This window comes from Leiobunum rupestre, chromosome 9 (assembly GCF_980474605.1).
Source record: "Leiobunum rupestre chromosome 9, qqLeiRupe1.1.hap1, whole genome shotgun sequence".
NCBI classification, from domain to species: Eukaryota; Metazoa; Arthropoda; class Arachnida; order Opiliones; family Sclerosomatidae; genus Leiobunum; species Leiobunum rupestre.
Window position 1 is genome coordinate 23,089,379 of NC_143392.1, and position 15,388 is coordinate 23,104,766.

At 35.4% G+C, this 15,388-nt stretch overlaps 4 protein-coding genes across 6 annotated transcripts in view; 1 reads left to right on the forward strand and 3 right to left on the reverse strand.

Moving 5' to 3' along the window:
- Mcr (macroglobulin complement-related) overlaps positions 1–9,783 on the reverse strand; it is a 357,065-nt gene extending 347,282 nt beyond the window's left edge. The window contains exons 1-3 of one of the 3 annotated variants that reach the window (XM_090158887.1): positions 9,737–9,781; positions 9,601–9,646; positions 8,381–8,733 (exon numbers count right to left, since the gene is read on the reverse strand). The gene's annotated coding sequence lies outside the window, so the exon portion shown is untranslated. Of the gene's footprint in view, positions 1–8,380; positions 8,734–9,600; positions 9,647–9,706 lie in introns of all 3 variants that reach the window. The other 2 variants (XM_090158888.1, XM_090158889.1) reach the window with 2 other exon arrangements.
- Positions 9,784–9,824: 41 nt separating this feature from the next.
- Nedd8 (Nedd8 ubiquitin like modifier) lies at positions 9,825–10,819 on the forward strand. Its single transcript, XM_090158896.1, has 3 exons — positions 9,825–9,969; positions 10,074–10,204; positions 10,603–10,819. The coding sequence occupies exons 1-3, from the start codon at positions 9,952–9,954 to the stop codon at positions 10,685–10,687; spliced, it is 234 nt and encodes a 77-aa protein (XP_090015022.1). The 5' UTR covers positions 9,825–9,951; the 3' UTR covers positions 10,688–10,819.
- A 34-nt stretch (positions 10,820–10,853) lies between these two features.
- Aprt (adenine phosphoribosyltransferase) lies at positions 10,854–11,746 on the reverse strand. The gene is made up of 4 exons (XM_090158893.1): positions 11,653–11,746; positions 11,431–11,592; positions 11,292–11,367; positions 10,854–11,216 (listed from the first exon to the last, which is right to left on the reverse strand). The coding sequence occupies exons 1-4, from the start codon at positions 11,733–11,735 to the stop codon at positions 10,998–11,000; spliced, it is 540 nt and encodes a 179-aa protein (XP_090015019.1). The 5' UTR covers positions 11,736–11,746; the 3' UTR covers positions 10,854–10,997.
- Positions 11,747–11,889: 143 nt separating this feature from the next.
- Positions 11,890–14,672, reverse strand: LOC149926888 (acyloxyacyl hydrolase-like). The gene is made up of 11 exons (XM_090158950.1): positions 14,510–14,672; positions 14,287–14,446; positions 14,132–14,231; positions 14,013–14,078; positions 13,883–13,953; positions 13,280–13,604; positions 12,840–13,214; positions 12,552–12,767; positions 12,395–12,491; positions 12,258–12,334; positions 11,890–12,181 (listed from the first exon to the last, which is right to left on the reverse strand). Exons 1-11 carry the CDS (start codon positions 14,646–14,648, stop codon positions 12,053–12,055), a joined length of 1,755 nt encoding a protein of 584 aa, XP_090015076.1. The 5' UTR covers positions 14,649–14,672; the 3' UTR covers positions 11,890–12,052.
- Positions 14,673–15,388: the final 716 nt, after the last annotated feature.

Consider the following 15,388-nt stretch of genomic DNA (forward strand, 5'->3'; position numbering starts at 1 on the left):
TTCGTATGAAACTTTCAACCCTAAAGATAGAATATTCAAGATTTTGAACGAATTTTAAATTTTTTTAGACTGGGGAATTTGAGATTTTTTAAACTGGGGAATTTGTAAAAACTTTTAGACTGGGGAAGTTTTTATATTTTTTTAGACTGGGGAATTTAAAAAAAAGACGGGAATTTCTAAAAAAAAATTAGACTGGGGAATTTTATTTTTCTCAGACGGGAATTTTTTGAATTTTTTTTAGACTGGGGAATTTTTTTAATTTTTTAGACTGGGGAATTTTTTGAATTTTTTTTAGACTGGGGAATTTTTTTAATTTTTTAGAGTGGGGAATTTTTTGAATTTTTTAAGACAGGAAATTTTTGAATTTTTTTAGACGGGAATTTTTTTGATTGGAGAGTTTAGGACTTTGTTAGAGTTACGAATTATTTTCGGGACGCTAAAAAGTAAAAACATTTTTCAAGATTTTTATATATTAAAATGTTATGCCCTGATTTAGTCGAGATTTCATTTCAAAAACTTTCAAGTTGATATCGGAATATTGACGAAACACCTCGAGAAGGATTCGGTCGAGCTACGGACAAAACATCAATACTGGTTACGTTTCAGAGAATTATTTTCGCTACCCCCGGTTAAAATTACCCTACTTTGCGGGCTGTGTTCGCGAGGAAACCGCTTATTACAGTAAAAAGGTTTTTTATTGTTGAGCCAGTGAGTGTCGAAAATGAAAACCCACCTTCTCAACTTTCCAAGTCATCCGAAGTGCCGGTAGTTGTAAAATAACCAGACAGGGGTTAAACGAACCGTGATATTACCTTCCCTCTCCAAAGGCTTCTGGAACTTGGAGATTTGATTTTCGTCATGGAGAAAAGGTCATTAGTTGTACAGCGAAACAATTCCAACGCGTCACCGTGAAGTCAGCCGGAAAGTCTTCAAAAAGGGGTAAACAACGGGTGAGGGGATGTGGAAAAATTCTAGTTGAAAATAGTATTTAAAGAGGTGGATATAAACAATCATTAGTTTATTGGCAAATGTGGAAAATAGTGGACAATATATTTTTTGCTGAAAATAAAATCGGAAAATTATCAATCAGAGAGACTGATTACAAACATTTCATTCAAAATTCTACTTTTTTCACTTTTTTGTTGTGTTATGTATAATGTTACTACTATAAAATTAATATTTTTAAATAAATTTAAAAGAACAAAATATTGCTATATTTTCCCCTATTGACTACTTTTGGTCATATTTTCCCCTATTGACCACTTTTGGTCATATTTTCCCCTATTGACCACTTTTGGCCATATTTTCCCCTATTGACCACTTTTGGCCATATCTTCCCCTATTGACCACTTTTGGCCATATTTTCCCCTATTGACCACTTTTGGCCATATCTTCCGCTATTGGGGGGTGGCGGAGTGGTTAGCACTTTCGCCTCGCAGCAAGAGGAGCCGGGTTCGATCCCAGCTTGTGGCACTGGGTGAAAACTCGGAACAACTCCTTCTGCGTTGAGTTTGCAAGTTCTCTCCCCACTGGTTTAAGGGGTTTTCCCCCGAGTTCTTCGGTTTCCCCTTCCATAAAAACTTGTAGAGGTTAACGGTAATAGTTAGTGTAGGGAGCTGTTGGCTCGATCTCGTGGCATGCAGGGCTTGCCACCACCCTCCTACGCGTTGTAACCCGGCCACCTGAATTAAGGGCTTCAAAAGTCGCATGATGACTTAGGCCTAAGGTGGTGCCTTGGGTATTAGCCTAGCTGATTATTATTATTATTGACCACTTTTGGCCATATTTTCCCCTATTGACCATGCACTTTTGGCAAAATTTTCCGATATTGACCACTTTTGGCCATATTTTCCCCTATTGACCCGTTGATTTTTCCTCGATTTGTGGTTTTTTCAAAAAACCCAAAGTTTTTTTTAAAATCCTGAAATTTGTCAACTTTTGTGAATTTCTGGATTTTTCCTTCTGGATTCATGAACTTTTTTCATTTTTTTTGCGGATTCGTTGAGTTTTGCCTAGATTTGTGGATTTGTCAAAAATCCAGTTGCATTTTTAAAAACTCCAAGGACTTGTAATTTTTGTGGGATTGTGGATTTTTGTTGAAATTTGTAGATTCGTTGATTTTTGCCTAGATTTATGTATTTGTCAAAAATTCTTCCGTATTTTAAAAAAAATCCTAAGAAAGAATTCTATTTTGAGGTTGGTTTGTGGTTTTTATCGGCGAATTTTTCAGATTGGTTAAAAATCCTCGATTTAATACAAAAATTGAAATATCAAATCATTGTCGAATGTTTTTAATTTCGTTGTGTATTTTTCAATAAATTTACAGGATTGTTCGGAATGTTTGACCCGGGGCGGAATAAAATAGCTCTGACGTCATCAAATAAAGAGGTCCTGTTGCAAGTCTTTTTCTGGTGACTCAGTAAAATCGTTTTACCAAAACCACACCTTACTGTTTTCTCCACATTTTCGTTAAATCATAAAATCAAGGCGACACACAAATAAAAAATTTCCGTTTACTTGACAATATTCCAAAACAAGTATTTAAAAAAATGAAAAGCGTTCTCTACATTGGGTTTAAGCAGAGGCCCAAAGTTCAATCGTAAGAGGGGGCGTGGGAGGGGGGGTAAGGTGAGGCGCTCTTTGATCTTAACTCGTTAAGGCGGAAGAAAAGCTGAGGTTGTTAAGAAATGGGGGGGGCTGAAACGGGGAGCTTTTATTGGAACACGTGACCCAGATTGATGGCTTTCGCACGTGCTGTTGCCAATTTAAGGAAAGGAAAGGGAGGGGGTGCTTTCTACCCCTCTTTTTTCGCGCCATTTCTATTTGGCTTCTTATTTGTCTCAGCCATCAGTCGCGGAGGTGTCAGGGAGCCGATACACAATGGCCGCTTCGCCAAGATGCAATTAGCCATTGGAAAGACTACGGCTATGTTCAATCAATGTTACCGAGACACGCGCTTTGTCTGCACATCCCGTTTTCGCCCCAACTGCGCCACTTCATTATATCAGAAGTATATAGCTACTAAAAAGTATCCATATTCCAAAACTGCTAATGATTCCCGGGGAAAATTCGCGGACTGATAATATATTTTAAGGAGATATTTTTTGCAATATAAAGGGAAATACATGATATATTATAATTAAAAGTACAGAAAATATAGATTTAAAGTACTTATGAAAAGGAAATCCGTGGTTTAATGGTGGTATTTGGTTTAATAATTGGTTGAGCGAGCGAAAATTTATAATATTTCTAATTTCTTTGACTTTTATATCAAAAAACATCCTGTAAAATTCCACAAATATTGGTAAAAATAGGAAAATAATGTAATTATAGCAAGTTATAGGGACACATTGAAAATATAGGACTTGTAGTCAGACCGATAGGTACATATTCCTAAGCAGTGTAATTTTTCAAGGCGAATCCACGTCTAGCTTACGAAGATTCATTTTTATGGCCTAAATGGATACTTCTGTCTCAAAATATATGTTATACACTTCTGGTACTACTTAAAAACTATGTCTCTATTAGAATATAAAGAATACCTTAAACGCCGACTACATAAATCTTCGGTTTACTCTGTCTATCACTGGAAGTAGGCTGACTGCATGGCACAGGTGTATTGCAGTAAGCCTACTACCAGTGAAAGACAGAGTAAACCGAAGATTTATGTAGTCGGCCTTTAAGCGCTGATCTTTTTCTAAAGAATAAATAAATACAGAATAAATTTATTTAAACAATTAGGGTTATATAGATGTTTCTTTACTATGAGGTCACCGTGTAAAATAAATAAATTATATTGATATTACATTCTCATTTATACTTAAATTAGAAAAAGTCTAGCGCCACCGATCGAACGCCGCCGAACCCGAAATTTTCTCTGGCGCCGAACCGCCGCCGCGTCATTTGCTTTTCGGCGCGCCGCCGATAAATTTTGATGAGCCGCAGAATTCTTTTGAGAATATCTAAATCATTTTTTTCCCAGATTTTCCAAAGGGGGGAGAAACTTTTGCCGCCGAAAGAAAATCAACGCCATCTACGAAAATCAAAGCGCCGCGCCGCCGCCGACCCAAATCAAATCGGCGCTACGCTCTACGTCCAGCGGATTACCCGAACTGCGAAGAAATTAGTGTGAATCACCGATTTTTAAAAGCGATGTAGCGATGTCGCAAAACAGGCTAGGCAAAATAATTACAAGGCTCATTAGGATAATTACCCATAGGGAACGGTAGAATTGTCCAAATAATTAGCCGCCGCCGCCAGAGATAGAGTACCAGGGTCCCGTAAACGATTAAGGCATCAAAAACTCCAAATGGAAATGCGATTTTTACGTTGCGTTAAATTTAATTAAACCATTTATTCACTTTTGGTGTCCGCCAGTTAAAACACGTCGATTTAAAGTCTGGGTCAAACGTTCTATTTAAAATATACGCAAGCTGCCGCGGCAATTTTATGTCAACACTTTCCCAAAAAGTTAGGCTTGGATATTAGATAGACTTATAGAAAATATTGCCCAAAAGGTCGATTAGGAAATGGCTACTTTATAAAGCGTTGCCGGAAGTTAGACTTCGAAGCGATTAAATTAACCCTCGTTAAAAGACACGGTCGATCGTTAATTTTACCATAACGAAGACGTCAGCCGTATTTTAATATAAGGGTTATAATATTAATTTTGTCTCTTATTAAGAACTTTATACATACTTTTAAGTTTTTTAACACAAAATTTAATATAAAAATTAAATTAAAATTTATTCCTATTAACGCGGAGTGAAGGATTGGATACAGAGTAAATAAGTAATGGTCAATTGTGGCTATTATATTCGAACAATTAGTTACGAAATTTCACATTAATTAAAATTTAGAATACAGGGCCCCCACTCAAAATCTTCAATTTTTTTATAGGAAAAATACGATTATTTTTCTAAAAATATAGGACTTTATAGGACTATTTTTACAAAATGGCAGGATTTTTTTAGGACTGTATATGCTATTTAATTTACTAACTTTATGCATTTAAAAACAAAATCTATATTTAGATAAATAAATCTTTGATTTTCACTAAAAAATAGAAACTATTTAACCATTTTATCACAAAAATATACTAGTAGCTAACCATGTTAACAATAACAAAAGTATAGACTAGAATGACTTGGTATAGGAATTTATCCTATAGCTAAATCTAGCAATTTAACTGAGTGGCTGGATTTGAAATGAGCAAAATATCAAAATTATAGGATTTTACAGGACTTTTAGGGAAAATATAGGATTTTATAGGAATTATAGAACCTCTGGGGGTCCTGAGAATAGCAGGGTGACTACAGAAAAGCCCCAAAATATATTAGGAAAAAATAGGAAATTTGTGGTCGATTTATAGGAGTTGAAAGATATTTTTCAAATAAAGGAAAATAGAGAATAACTTTTGTTGAAATCACAGACATATATTGGTTTTAAATATAGAAAATATAGCCCAAAAATGTCAGAAATTTAAAGGGGAATTTCGGTGGAAATTCCAAAAAAATATGAGAATTTCTGTTTAAAAAATATAGGAGAATTTCTATTGAAAAAATGTTTAAAAACATGAGAATTTCTGTTTAAAAAATATAGGAGCATTTCTGTTAAAAAATATAGGATACTTTCTGTTAAAAAAACATAGGATAATTTCTGTTTAAAAATATAGGATAATTTATATTTAAAAATATAGGATAATTTATGTTTAAAAAATATAGGATAATTTATGTTTAAAAAAATAGGATAATTTCTGTTTAAAAATATAGGATAATTTCTGTTTAAAAATCTAGGATAATTTCTGTTTAAAAAATATAGGATAATTTCTATCGAAATTACAGAAAACTATCGGAGAATTTGCAGTAAAAAGAGGTGGATTTCGGTGGAAATTACAGAAAATATATAGGATAATTGGTTGAAATTACAGAAAAATATAGGATAATTTGTTGAAATTACAGAAAAACATAGGCCAATTTCTTTTGAAATCACAGAAAAATATAGGTTTCAAATATAGAAAATATAGAATAGCAGGGTGACCACAGAAAAGTCTAACAAATTTATAGGAAATTAGTGGTCTATTTATATAAATTTAAATTAGATATTTTTGAAAATAAAAGAAAATATATAGGATAATTTCGTCAAAAATTACTATTACTATTTTACATATTTTATGGATTTGTGTATATTTTTAGCTTTTAGATTATATGGATTTTCGAAAAATGCCGCCTAGTTTTAAAAACAAATTTGTATTTCTCAGAACCGTATGATTTCTTCAGATTGATCATCCTTGAAATAAATGCTAGTACTTGCATTGAATCTTGATATAAAAAAAATCCGTAATTTTAAAGTTAACGTACTATAAAATACGAAAATAATTTGTACATTTTCAATAAACCACAGCACGAATTCCAAAAAATATAAAAGCTCGAAAAAAAAACTTGGTTAAGTAAGAAAAATTCCGGTTTTGGAAGCGCCAACTCAAGGTCGGTTTTTACATAAAACACGATATAAAATATATAGCCGTCTATGCAGGTTCCACTAATGGCAGAAATAATTAAACAGTAATTATTTAAAATCACAGAACAGCAGACGCTACTTTCTATTTCACAACGACCTCATAATTTATGAACTGTGCAACTGAAACTCGAAACGCGTAAACTTCAAAGAAAAATCACCATTTATTGGTACAAATTATAGGTCTTTGCGTGGTCTTCGGGGTTGTCTGATGTAAATCAATAGTTTACGTTTAATTTAAATCAACGGCAATTAAATTTTAGTATTAATTAATAATTAAATTTAACTGTGAATAATTGAATACTATAATTTACGTTATCGCCGCACTCAAATTATTTATCAAAAGAAAAACAGGCATAAAACCTTAAAAAAAATCTTAAAATCAATAACTATCAGATTTAAATCAAATAAATCTAATTTTTAGATTTGTTTTCCAAAATCAAAATAATCATTAACCATGGTGGTCTTTGGAAAACATGTTTGCCATACATTGCAAGTACCCTATTAAAGGTAATATGTATGCGTTTTAGCAAACAATTTTTCGCATCTTTTAGTTCCGAAATACGCCGTTTGGTGTCAATAACCGCCATAGAAAATCTTATAGAAATTACAACATAAAATAATCAATGGAAACAAACTACGTGAACCGCGGATAAAGAAAATATTTTCTAACAAAAGAATCCAAATATGCAAAGGCGAATTTTCACCAGAAGCAACTTCGTTAAAGCCCCCCCCCCTCCCCCATCCCGCCAAAAAAATAAATTGAAATGGATTTTTTTTTATCATTGGAATTCTAAGAGATTTAGCATAGATCTCAGGACGTATCGTTTGCAAATAATAGAGGTTTAAGAATGGAAAAATACGCGTGAGAAAACGCCTACGCATAAAGCCTTTTTACAGTCATGTTGGTAAGACTAACGCGACTAAAGCTAGAAGTTGTTAGGCTTAAGGAATGCCTTACAAGAAAGGTTCACAAAATTGACGTTTTTCTAGCAGTATTTTCAATACATAAGCAAAAAAAATACGCGGTGGAAGTTTCAGACTTTCAGAATTGTTTATATTGCATTATAATGTAGTTTTGTACAGCGTATGCCATACCGTTTTTCCTTAGGCCTAGCCAAACATAAGAAAATATATACTTTCTTTATATAGCCCGTACGAAAAAAATGGAATAAAAAAGGGTTCCTTTTAAGTTTATACTCCCTGAAGAGTTGCATTGTCAGAGACAAGATTTATCGCGAAGTTTTCACGAATTGCTAAAAAATTCGGTAGAAAAAACCGAAGGAGCTCAACAAAATTTCCTGCCACCTTTTTAGTCGTCGAAAAAAATTGCCTTACTGTCCTTAGGTGACAAAGGAACGCGAAAAAATTAACTTAATGTAAATGGGCAACGGAAAATAATTAAAGTGTTAAGTCAAACATTGTCGATCTCAAAGGAGACAAAAACTATGTTAAGTCTCCGATTTCCAACTTCACTTGAATATGTCCCTTTACAAAATATAACAGGGAAATGAAAAGTAATACCACAAAATTTAATATGATATAACAAACCAGAAATAACAATTCTTGTACTTCACTATGACTAGGCTAAAAAAAACCGAACTTATTTCAACAAGTAAACCGTACTCACTAACCGCGAAAGAATTCGTCTACGCCCAAAAAAACAAAATCCGTGAAAAGCCGCTATTTCATTTGAAACAAAACGGGCCTTGCCGACGCATGCTCGCAACGGGCGAAAACTGGCTTCAAACTTTTGTTGAAAGTTTTTAACCCTCGGCGCGGGGTATACGAAAAGTTAACATCGACACAAAACGACGCAAAAACCTTATCCAATTACCGGAAATAATTAAAAAATGGTACTCACATAATCCTATTGTATCCGTAAGTCGTCCTGTTGTTGTTAGACGATCGTCATAATCCAAGAATACGTTTGAAATTCACAATTTTAGTCCGAGAACACACTAGGAAGCCGCCGCCACAGCGAACAGGTAGACGGTAGACGAAACGCTCTTCCCCCCGCACACCAACAGGGGCTCGCTTACTTCAATGAAGGTGCTATGCCCTCAGGGCATCTCCCAATTTTTACGTTGCCACTTTCCTCCCCTCCTCTCTAGAATTCTGCCTGTTACAAACGTCGCTGGGGAAAACGCGTCGAATTCACCAATGATTTTGACTTTCTACTTTTATCTTCTCGCTGATGACCACTGTTCCAGAAATCTTTAAAGAAAATGAAATTCCGACGCAAAGTTCTCCAAAATTGCGTTGAATTTGGCTACTGGCCAATTTGGACAAGTCCGAAAAATCTGAAGATAACGCCTACGCGATGATCTTTTCTTCCTTTTTGCTTAGGTAGCTAATTTAGTAAGCGAAACACAACGCCTTTTCCGAATTAAGTATGTCCCAATTATACAATAACTACACTACATCGTAAAATAATGGTAAAGTTTCTGTGTATTTGGGACGTTTCTACGTTACACTGTTTAATCATTCGGTTTTATCAAATGCAACAAAATACCACTTTTACGAATTATTCATCGGAGTATTTTAAGATAAACTCTGAAGTCATCTTGGAAAATAACTTTGCCCTCTATGCGCTGCCCTAATTGGTTTCTTTTCGCCTGTGCTCGGACTAAAAGTGTACTCTTTTTACCCTATTCGCCTACCCCTTCTTAAAAGCGGGAGTAAAGAGAGTAAACTATTCACCACAGGGGCGTAGGAACCGGGAGGGGAAGGGGGGGCAATGCCCCTCCCTAGAATTTTTCTGGGAGGGGCAACTGATATTATTGCCCCCTCCAACTTTTTGGTCAGTTGAAATTTTCAAAAGGCTCAAATTATCATTTTGAAAGCATATGAAGCTTGTAGAACCTCAACTGTGTTTAAATTTCAGTCTTTTCCCGTCAATTTACACAGTAGTAAAATGTACACATGCATTCGAAGAAGGTACACTCCATCAAAAATTCAAAACCATTCTCTAGACAACTTGTCGTTTCTCTTTGCCCCCTCCAACTTCTAGAACGTTCCTACGCCCCTGATTCACCACTACACAATCGGAGTAAAATGACGTCATAGAGGTACTCTACTTACCCTACACCGAAATCAAACAAAATGTAAATTGGTTAACATTTCATTTCTTAAAATAAAAATAAAATTAGTTTTGCTTTTATATCAAATAAATTATGAAACTACGTACTATTTATATTTTAAAGGTTAAATTTTCTACCTGGGGAAAAATAAATGTTCCGCTGTTAGTTTGAAAATGCCAGCTTACTCAAATCAAATACACTATCTCCATCTGATGGTAAACCTCGAAAATATAAATAGAAAATTTTGTGATCGTCTGCTACGCGGTTACCGTTCTGTCATTGTAGCCTCGGCCTTCTTCCAGGAAACTGCGCAACATTTTAAGCTAATTTTCTTAGACATTTAACCTTCGAAATGTTGATCAAAGTAAAAGTAAGTGCCAATTATCTCCCCGGTACTTCATTAAGGCCTTAAATTGAGGCGTAAACTGAACTAATAAACTTAATTACTTAAGTCATTTTCAATGCTTTTTCTAGACACTGACTGGTAAAGAGATTGAAATTGATATCGAACCCACTGACAAAGTGGAAAGGATCAAAGAAAGAGTTGAAGAGAAAGAAGGAATTCCACCAGCCCAACAGAGACTGATTTTCAGTGGCAAACAAATGTGATTTAGAAAATTAAAAGTTTTGTTTAGGGATGCACCAATATATCGGCCTATTTTCTAATATCGGTATTGCCTTAAACGAAGCCAATACCGGCAAACAAAAAATATTTTCCTGATAAATTTAAAAATAACGATTAACTAACTATTCGATTTGTGATAGAAAATATGTATCACGTAAAATGAAAAGAAACATATTCAGATATGCTCTTGCAAACATTTTTTTATGAAAAATTATAATAAAATGGTATTACAGTGTACTGAACCATCATATACACTACTGTTATGATAGATAACTTTGTTAATATCGGGCACGAACAGCTGATATATCTGCTGTACCCATATCGCTGCATCCCTAGTTTCGTTTGTAAAATTTGTATTTCATAGTGTATTTTTTTAAGGAACGACGACAAGACAGCTGCGGATTATAAAGTTACTGGTGGATCTGTTTTGCATTTGGTTTTAGCATTGAGAGGAGGATGTTGACCATTTTCAAAATCGTCTTATTTAAAAACTTTCATTTAAAACATTTTGTTTTGTGCGTTATGTAAAGGATACACGAGAAATGTTTTGTATGTGTTAAGCTTAATGTAAAATAAACTTGTTTTTCAATTCCAAGCATTTATTTCAAATTAATTATTAGGAAATATGCCAAAATTAGCTATTTTAGTTCATTCTCATATAAAAATAAAACTTTAAAGATATGACACAAAGTAATTGGTGTTGGCATCAAAATGACTTTAAATTTAATTCTCAAGTTTCTTGGCAATTAAAAAAAAAAACTCTTTTTCAATTTCTAATATTGTAGCAATGACTGTATAGGAACTTTGACTTTATCTTTGCCATTAAGATCCGCTAATTCTATAACCACCACGCAAAGTGATACCTTTGCGTTACAGCACACTTCAACCAAGTTAATAGCAGCTTCTAAAGAGCCACCAGTGGCCAGTAAATCATCTACAATCACATATTTCTTGTTTGGGAGAATTGAATCCTCTTGCACTTCGAAAGAACTCTGTAAAACCATACGTTTATTTTCAAATGGTTCTTGTTAGTCACTAAATATGAATTTTAAAAGCAGTACTCTTACAGTTCCATATTCTAAGGCATATTTAACTTGTTTGACTTTTCCAGGTAGTTTCCCACTCTTGCGAATTGCTATGAACCTTTTTATATATTAACAAACCTTAGACATACGAAGCTAAAGAGAATTCAAGATCAACCCTTACGGCACATTAAGTCTCAAGGCAATTGGTGTTCCTAAAAGAAACCCTCTGGACTCCAAGCCGATTATACCATCGACGTGATCATTATTTGATTTGATTTTGTCACACATCAAACTAATCAAATCTTCAAAAGCTGACACATTTCTTAAAACTGGTAATATGTCCCTATAAAACCAACAAAATGTTTATTTTCCGCCAATGTTAGCATAATACCAAAAATATTACCTAAAAATTATTCCCTCTTTGGGAAAATTTGGGTGCGAAGTTACGCAATTTTTAATATTTTTCACACGGTTATCACAAGCCATACTAGCTAAACGTCAAGTACACTAAAATGAACTAAATTAACGAAATAGCTACATGTGATTCGAAGGTGAAAATTTACTGAGACTCTCCCGCCATCTACCCCAATCTCTACCAACCACAAGTGACGCGCCAAAATTGAAATTACAAAAAACAAACTAATTTAGAAGTTAAATTTATTTCTAATCGTTATAAATTACACTTGTACAAAAGCAAAATTACACCCTTTTAGTAGGTGAAACATACCAGTATAGTCAACAATATAAATTTTAAGATTACGTAAAAGTTAGTCAATAAATTTATAAATTTACATTAGTCAATATTAGTGTCCTCTTTGATCGCCAAACAGTTGGCGAATAATATCGTTCTTCGGATTTATTTTCCCAAGAATATGGGGAAAATTTTGATTTATACCCTCCCAGATTACATCAGCTATTAAAGGTTGAACTTCCTGTAATAAAAAATGAAAGTTCATGAAGCAAAGAGACTGGTAACTGGTAGATAGAAATTATACAAGTCATACGTACATGAATTGGATGCATGCTGTCGATGGGTTCCAAGGCTTCCCATTTCTCGCGTCCCAACGCCTCCCAACGATTTAACACTACGGTAAAATTTGAAAAGGTTTACGATCATTAAAATAATATTTACCGAGAACAATTACCTTCTTGCAAAGGATTGGGTAAGAAGTGAAGAGACACTGTATCGAATTTAACAGTTTCCGATATATTTTTCAGAGTTTCAGTCAATTCTCCCGCTCGCTAGAGTAAATAAATGATTTCTAACGCAGTTAAAGTAGTACTAATTACTTGTAAGCTTACCACAGTGGTAGCATCCCTGTAAGCCGCGTCCCTGTTCATCCAGCCGTAGCAAGGACCAATCCTCATACAGTTCCACCAGTCGTAAACGTTAGCGTAGGTTACGTCACCTCGCAACTGACCAATCGGATGAATTCTGTGAGCCATACTTGGGAAAATGAAGGAACCATTGACGAGTCCCATTAGAACGATATGACTTCCATTTGGCAGAATTGAATTCTACGGATATTCATTGACACTATAAGACCAATCACACTTTACATGATCGCGAAACAAGCACAAAGTATTCACCAAGTAAGTCAAAGAGGACATGACGCTCTCGCGATATTCTTCGGGGGTGGTTAACTGATCGGTGCGGTTCATAAAACGCCGGCAAACATCGTTACCCATCAAGGCGTAGAAAACTATGGCAGGCTTATCCCGTTGCTTTTCTCGCGAGATACTGGGTAAGAATGGTCTCATGGTACTTGTTTCGGCGCCGTTGAAGCAGACATTTTGGAAATCGCGATGATTGCAGAGGTTCCTTTGCCTCAACCTCTGGTACAAAGAATTGAAGGAACTGCCTTTCATGATAGGCCAATTGACGCTACTGTAGCCGGTTGAGAAGGCGAGGTGAGGCCAATCGAACTGGTTAGACATGACCAAGCTCATGTTTTGGAAAATGTTCTATTTGAAAACATGGGGTTCAGAGAGAAGAATTCCATCTGATAATTGATCAAGTTATATATTACTCTAGTAATTTTGGACGCGGTTAACCATTGCTCAGGAATGTGAAAGTGGGCTCCAATTGAATCGCCTATGTAGATAATACCGTACTGGTCCGTGCCGTCGCACAGTTCCTTCTCGTACGGAAGCCCAGTGACCGGGTTTGCTCCTTTGATCCCATTGCAGTTGGAATCGAAAACGAAATCGTTGAACAACGATTTTCTTCCCGGGTAAATGAACTCGTTGACGTCGTCGCAATCTTTACCACGCCAGTACGCACCACGGAAGGACTGAACTACACTGAACTTGTCTCTGTCCAAGTCAACGGCGGGAATGTGATTGGAAAAAGTACTAAGAGGAAAGAATTTCGAAAATTTAGTAGATAAGGAAACATTTCTATGGAAGGATGCAGTGGCCCTGAGAATTCTAAGAAATAGGCGTAGTTAACAGACCAGATTTTAGCACTCGACGGCTGCTATCCGATGATTTTGAAAATAAGCGCAACGTCTTACGCTACGCCTATTTCTTTACACCCATTCAGAGCGCGGGCAGAATCTTTCATTAGACATTTCAAGTAGATATAGTTCTCGGCGAAGACATAACGAAACGAGTTGGTATAGAGCAATTACTTAGTCATGGCATCGCAGACTTGACGAATACCAGGAAGGTGACACGCATCGGGTAAGGACTCCGTCATATGCTAACACAATTAACCCATAAGTACTACTTAAAAATCAAGTTAGTATTATAGTAAAATACCCATGGGAATGTAGGAGTAATCCTAGCGTTACGTCTGGAATTTTGAACAGCCAATTCCAATCCACCCTAAAAATCAAACATACAGACTAAATAACTTAGAATCATAAGCCAAATACTACCTCTGGTAAAGGAAATAGATTGCAATAACCACTTCCGGGATCAGCGTGACAAATACCCAAACTGTAGCATATGACGTCAGGAGTTTCGTTGTTGATTAACCTTTTAAAGATTCACTTATAAGACATTGGCCATTTACGGAAAACATACCAAGTACTTTTCGACTACAGCCGGACCCCAGATGGTAACCAAGAAGCCGCAGAGCATGTTGAACTGCCCCGTGAACATTTGACAGAGCTCGCGGGACACGAAATCGACAACGCTGACATTATTAACGGTAGTTATCTGCTCTACTAGCGCCACTATCAAGGTGCAAGCTACGGGAAATTTTCAAACATAGTACGTCACAGGTAATTGGTAGACACATATGATATACGTACATCCACAGCCAACTCCACCATTAACGGCCTCCGACCTGGTACCCGAGAAATCATTAGCAGACTGCTGAATGCTAAGAACAGGAACGGCGATTAAGACAATTGTAAACGTGATCCAAGACAAAACCACACTTTGTTTCATGGTCGCGATTTATTTAAGACACAAATTGGTTTCCCGATGCTTTTATACACTGAAGACTTTATTTTTTAGTACGAATAACGATTAAAATACTAATTGTCTCTAAAACTATTTTTTTAAAAACAACGTGCGCTTGAAAAATCTAGCCGCCATCGCCAAAATCTTTTCCAATGATGGAACACTGAATTTGCTGCAATAATTTATTTGTAAAAACGAATCAGCGATCAGTTTGAGATTTGGAAAAGCCGAAATAGACATTTTAAAAATGTTTATGCAAAATAGCGATAATATTTTACTTATGAAGCATTTATCTTCGAGATTATAATAAAAATATTTTTGGACCGAGGGGCTGACCACTCTGCGTAATCGGTGTACACCCTAACCGTAAACAGTGCGTAATCTCGGCGTAATAAGTGTACTTCGCTTCACGTACTCTTAGCGTAAAATTTCCATACTTTTAGCGTAGTATTTACATATTCTTAGTGTAATCTCCGCGTAATTGGTGTACAGGCAAACTCTGAGTGATCAACCTCTCGATCTGGCCTTCGTAAAAAAGGCGTTTTTACAAATAAATTTCAGGTTTTAATTAAGTTTTAATTTTATTTCATAGAGTTTGTTTAAATAAATAGTAATGAATTTCGTAGTATACACAAATATATAAACCAAGGCCGGATTATGACCTTGTGGGGCTATGGCCCAAGCTAATTTTGGTGCCCCCTTTGTAAAGTTCAGGCCGACGTCAT

Coding starts and splice junctions, on each gene's coding strand:
- LOC149926888 (XM_090158950.1), bottom strand. CDS start 14,648: ATGAAACAAAGTGTGGTTTTGTCTTGGATCACGTTTACAATTGTCTTA. Junction 12,768..12,839: donor TGTCCTCTTTGACTTACTTG/GTGAATACTTTG, acceptor GAATATCCGTAG/AATTCAATTCTGCCAAATGG. Junction 12,335..12,394: donor ACCCAATCCTTTGCAAGAAG/GTAATTGTTCTC, acceptor ATTTTACCGTAG/TGTTAAATCGTTGGGAGGCG.
- Nedd8 (XM_090158896.1), top strand. Junction 10,205..10,602: donor ATTTTCAGTGGCAAACAAAT/GTGATTTAGAAA, acceptor TATTTTTTTAAG/GAACGACGACAAGACAGCTG.
- Aprt (XM_090158893.1), bottom strand. CDS start 11,735: ATGGCTTGTGATAACCGTGTGAAAAATATTAAAAATTGCGTAACTTCG. Junction 11,593..11,652: donor AAAGAGGGAATAATTTTTAG/GTAATATTTTTG, acceptor TTGGTTTTATAG/GGACATATTACCAGTTTTAA. Junction 11,368..11,430: donor GCCTTGAGACTTAATGTGCC/GTAAGGGTTGAT, acceptor ATATATAAAAAG/GTTCATAGCAATTCGCAAGA.